The following is a 4769-nucleotide window of genomic DNA, read 5'->3' as shown; positions in this document are numbered from 1 at the left end:
CACAGTCGCTCCAAGATCTACGAGGCTTGACGCGTCAGATCCACAGATGTGGGTGGCGTGGTCGGTGTGTGGATGTGTCTGATTGAACCATTAGAGTTGAGTAACTTTTGAGAATGCACGTCTGTTTACGTTGAGCTGAGGAATGGACGCACTTAGGAAGTGAATGTCAATGGAGAACGTTCACGGTCCTCGTTGGCGTCGAGGCATGGATGCATTCCTGCTCTACCTTCTTCTGCTAATGGGAATTGCGAAGGGATCAGATTATGGCTACGTGGAATGGTCTGAAAACGACAAAGATCCCGAAATCAAGGCTAAATATCCGCTTTACAGCACCGGGGAGACGATGCACCAGCAGCCGACAGTCTCCAGCACCGAGCGGACGGCGGTGGCGCATAAGCTCGAGGAGGATCTGCCGCGGGTGGTCACCGCTTTCCTGCACACGGGGGACTCGTCCACCCTGGAGCATGTCAACTGCTCTCGGCGGTACGAGCTGAGCAGCCTCCGCGGTGGAGCTCACGCCGCTTCGCACTCCTCCCTCCACGGCGTCCTCGACACCATGGCGCACGCCACCAACGTCCTAAACATGCTCCTGCAGTCCAACAGCTCCAGGGAGCAGCATCTGAGGAGGGATGTCCAGTGGTACCACGCGCTCGTGACGAGTATGTTGGAAGGGAATCCTAAAATCCACCGGGTGGTGCTCACATTTCACACGGAGTCTCCTGAGGCGCCCGGTCCGCAGGTGTTCCTTCAGGCGACCAGAGGCGAGGAGCGCATAGTGCTTCAAGATCTGTCCAACACCGCGCACCATCGCCTTAAAAACAGGACGTCTGAGTCCGACTGGTTCAACAAGTTTCGGGACCGCAAGAGACCCCAGAGGCTGGCCAAAAGTCGAGGGTTTCCAGCAGCGCAGGGCGGATATTTTCTGGACAGAAGTCATGTCAAGTGGTCTTCGCCCTATCTAGAGTGCGAGCACGGCAGTTTTGTGCCGCACTGGCTGCTGACGCTCTCCGCCGGTTTCTATGGTCTGAAGAATAACACGGCGCCGGAGTTTAGGTAAGACACTCTTAATGCAGAACTTTAGCAGAAGTCACAAACTTCAACAAAGACTGAAGAAGAATTACATTTTGTAACTCACAATCTCCAAATTCATGTTTATGTAAGACAAGTAGGTTTTAGTTTGAGCTCATACAATAAATGTATTGTATATGCAGTATATGATAGATCAGTTGTTCACATACTCGATATGAGCCCGGTCTCATGAAAATGCGTATAAATAGTACGCCAAATAAAAACGAAAACTCGTGGTATTGATACGCAAAAATGGACTTTGGCGTGCATATGATACGCATGTGTTTGGTGTGCATATAATACGCAGTTTTCGCGTACATATGATACGCATCTACCCCACAACCCTAAACCTACCCATCGCGTAGCATATACACGCCAAAGTCAATTTTTGCGTATCAGTACCACGAATTTTCGTTTTTATTCGGCGTACTATTTATACACACTTCCATGAGATGGGGTTGGATTATGATGTTTTTGCCACGTGTCTTCTGGATTTAGTCTGTCTCAGTGTGTTCTGTTTCTTCATTTTTGGGGGATTTTTTTTATTCTAGATTTTTTCATTCCAGACAGACTGGATTATGATCAGATCAGATCTCTGCATGGATCATTGGCTGTTGTCAGACAAAAATCTCAATGGATTATTACAATTAATGGCAAAATGAATGTTTGGAAATGTAAACCGATATTTCTGACACACTAAAGCAAAAGATGGAAATAACTGCCTTAAATCCATTTTTAGCTGGTGAAAATACTAGTGTTCTAATCATTTTGGCCACCACTGTATTCCAGTGAGTAGGCCTACTTCAGAATTATTTGTAAAAGTCAATTTCTGTTGGTACGTCTCTTAAGAAAAAACATTTCCTTAAGAATGAAAGATTAGTTCAGTGAACACATGCCAAGCTGTTATGTGGGTTCAGTTGTCATAAAACAGGAATACCACTAATTAGTCTTTTATAAAGGCAGCAAAATTTAAAAAGTAAAATATTAAAACACAAAACAGTAGTTAAGCAGCGAGATACATTGTTGTATGGGAAACACATCCTAAGTCTAGAACAACATGAAAGTAAGTAAATGATGATGAAATGTTCCTCTTTAATTTTCAGGTCATTGTGCAGCTCTTCTTTAGTTTCATTCCCTTTGTTTCATTTTTAAGAAGCACATTACATCACTTACAAAGACAATGAAGCAAATTAATCTCCCTCAAAGTGTTTTACATAAGGTCTGTATAGCCTACTTAGACTTATACGGTTAGTGCTGTTTTATTTAATGGTCTGTTGCATAAATTGGCATGCTTCAGTGGTGGATATTTTAGTCTAGCGCCAGACATGTGGAGTTCATTGCTGTCAATCAAACTGAAAACAAACCCACTCCTTCTCAAAGCTATATTTTTGTCTCCTTTGGAAAAAGCATGCTGACCCTCCTGGAACAAAACATTCAGCTGAAAAAGCATGCAGCTGTTTGCCAAAACCTGTTAAAAGCTGTGAGCTATTAAATGGATAGTTCACCCAAAAATGAAAATTCTGTCATCATTTACTCACTCTCATGTTGTTCTAAACCTATAAGACATTCATGCAAGAATTCAGTATCTTTATTTGTGTTCCGGAAGTCTCAACAGCTTAGAACAACATGAGGGTGAGTAAATGATGACAGAATTGTCATTTCTAAATATTTTTAAGCCTTGAAGTGTTAGAAGTGCTTTACCTAATTTGGTGTTCCTGGTCAAAAATGACTAGCCTTTTAAAAATTGGTTGTAAATTTCACCAAATATTGGATTCAGTCTTTTTGTCAACTTGTTTTCTTTGAATTATCACAGGTATTGTATTTGGAAATGAGTGATCTGAGCTGATGCACCTACATTTTTGAGTGAAAACAGCATTATTTTGAATCATTTTGGCAATGTTTACTCAAAAACTGAGGCACATAAGCTCACATCACTGAGGCCTATGATCAATAAAAAAGAAGTACAAAACATGTGCTAATTGAAAGAAAACAAGTTGATAAAAAGATTGAATCCAATATTGACCCTGGACCACAAAACCAGTCATAAGGGTACATTTTTCAAAATTGAGATTTATACATCATATGAAAGCGGAATAAATAAGCTTTCTATTGATGTATGGTTTGTTAGGACAGGACAATATTTGGCCGAGATACAACTATTTGAAAAATCTGGAATCTGAGGGTGCAAAAAACAAAAATCAAAATATTGAGAAAATCGCCTTTAAAGTTGTCCAAATGAAGTTCTTAGCAATGCATATTATTAATCAAAAATTAAGTTTTAATATATTTACAGTAGGAAATTTACAAAATATCTTCATGGAACATGATCTTTACTTAATATCCTAATGATTTTTGGCATAAAAGAAAAATCAATAATTTTGACCCATACAATGTATTTTTGGCTATTGCTACAAATATACCCCAGCGACGTAAGACTGGTTTTGTGCTCCAGGGTCACATATTTGAAAATAATATAGCATAACAAGAAATGTATCAACAATGATTGGATGGTCATTTTTGGTTAAAAAGAGACAAACCCAGCTATTGGGTTGTTTTGACCCAGCGGTTGGGTTGTTTTGTTCAAAACAACACAACCGCTCGGTCAAAACGGTCAAAACAACCAAATAGCTGGGTTTGTCCCTTTTTAACCTAGCTCTGGGTTATATTTAACCCAGCATTTTTTAGAGTGTAAGTTTTAGTCCAATACCATAACGTTAATTAGCATTTTTGTGAAAAAGAAAATCCTCTCTGGGTTAAAACGACTGGAACACAACATGAGGGTTAAAACAACAACTTGGCAACATTTTCCTCCCTACTCTTCAGGTTATTGACCACTAAAGAAAATTTTGAAAGCTTTCAGCATTAGCTGAATGTACAGTATACTTGAGCAAAAATGGAAGCTGAGAATAGTGTAGCTAAGAATGGTCTTTTATGTCTTATTTTATGATGGGATGTAATTTTTATTGCTGAATATTCTGTGAGGATTTCCAATCTGTCAACAATCAGGATTTTCAAGCCTCTGAAATTAAAAACACATTTGGCTGGCAATGCATTGTTATATGTTATAAATAGCTATAATTGTCAGTGAAATGCAAAATAGTTTTGTAAATCGCAAGCATAATGCTTATATTTGGAGCTTTGTTACTTGCAGTATGCATCACGTCAGAGTAGATATTGGTTTGTCATGGTGTTTTAGTGAACTCGGCCTCATGACAATGCGTATAAATAGTACGCCAAATAAAAACGAAAACTCGTGGTATTGATACGCAAAAATGGGCTTTGGCGTGCATATGATACGCATGTGTTTTGGCGTGCATGTAATATGTAGTGTTCGCGTGCATACGATACGAAATTTGTCAGCGTGCATATGATACGCATCTATTTCATACGGTGGCTGAGAAGTGCTAAACAAATCACAATTCTGAAAACAAAATAACAAATTACAAAAGTAAATGCAAGTCTAAAAAACAAAATAACAATTCAGAAAGCACAATAACAATTCAGAAAACATTATAACAAGTCAGAAAACACAATGACAAATTTGAAAACAAAATAACAAGTCAGAAAGCACAACGACAAATCCGAAAACAAATTAACAAGTCAGAAAACACAACGACAAATTCGAAAACAAAATAACAAGTCAGAAAACACAACGACAAATTCGAAAACAAAATAACAAGTCAGAAAACACAACGACAAAT

At 39.1% G+C, this 4769-nt stretch overlaps 1 protein-coding gene across 1 annotated transcript in view; it reads left to right on the top strand.

Annotated features, from left to right (window-relative positions):
- Positions 1–205: 205 nt before the first annotated feature.
- Positions 206–4769, top strand: part of LOC107661906 (probable G-protein coupled receptor 158) — a 26457-nt gene continuing 21893 nt past the window's right edge. Inside the window, exon 1 of the mRNA XM_016451694.1 lies at positions 206–1053. Coding sequence (XP_016307180.1) covers positions 206–1053 — 848 coding nt within the window. The remainder of the gene's footprint in view (positions 1054–4769) is intronic.

Source organism: Sinocyclocheilus anshuiensis, unplaced genomic scaffold, assembly GCF_001515605.1.
Source record: "Sinocyclocheilus anshuiensis isolate Anshui unplaced genomic scaffold, SAMN03320099.WGS_v1.1 scaffold723, whole genome shotgun sequence".
NCBI lineage: Eukaryota > Metazoa > Chordata > Actinopteri > Cypriniformes > Cyprinidae > Sinocyclocheilus > Sinocyclocheilus anshuiensis.
The sequence above is the reverse complement of the archived record's forward strand: the minus strand, read 5'-3'. Positions and strand labels throughout refer to the sequence as shown.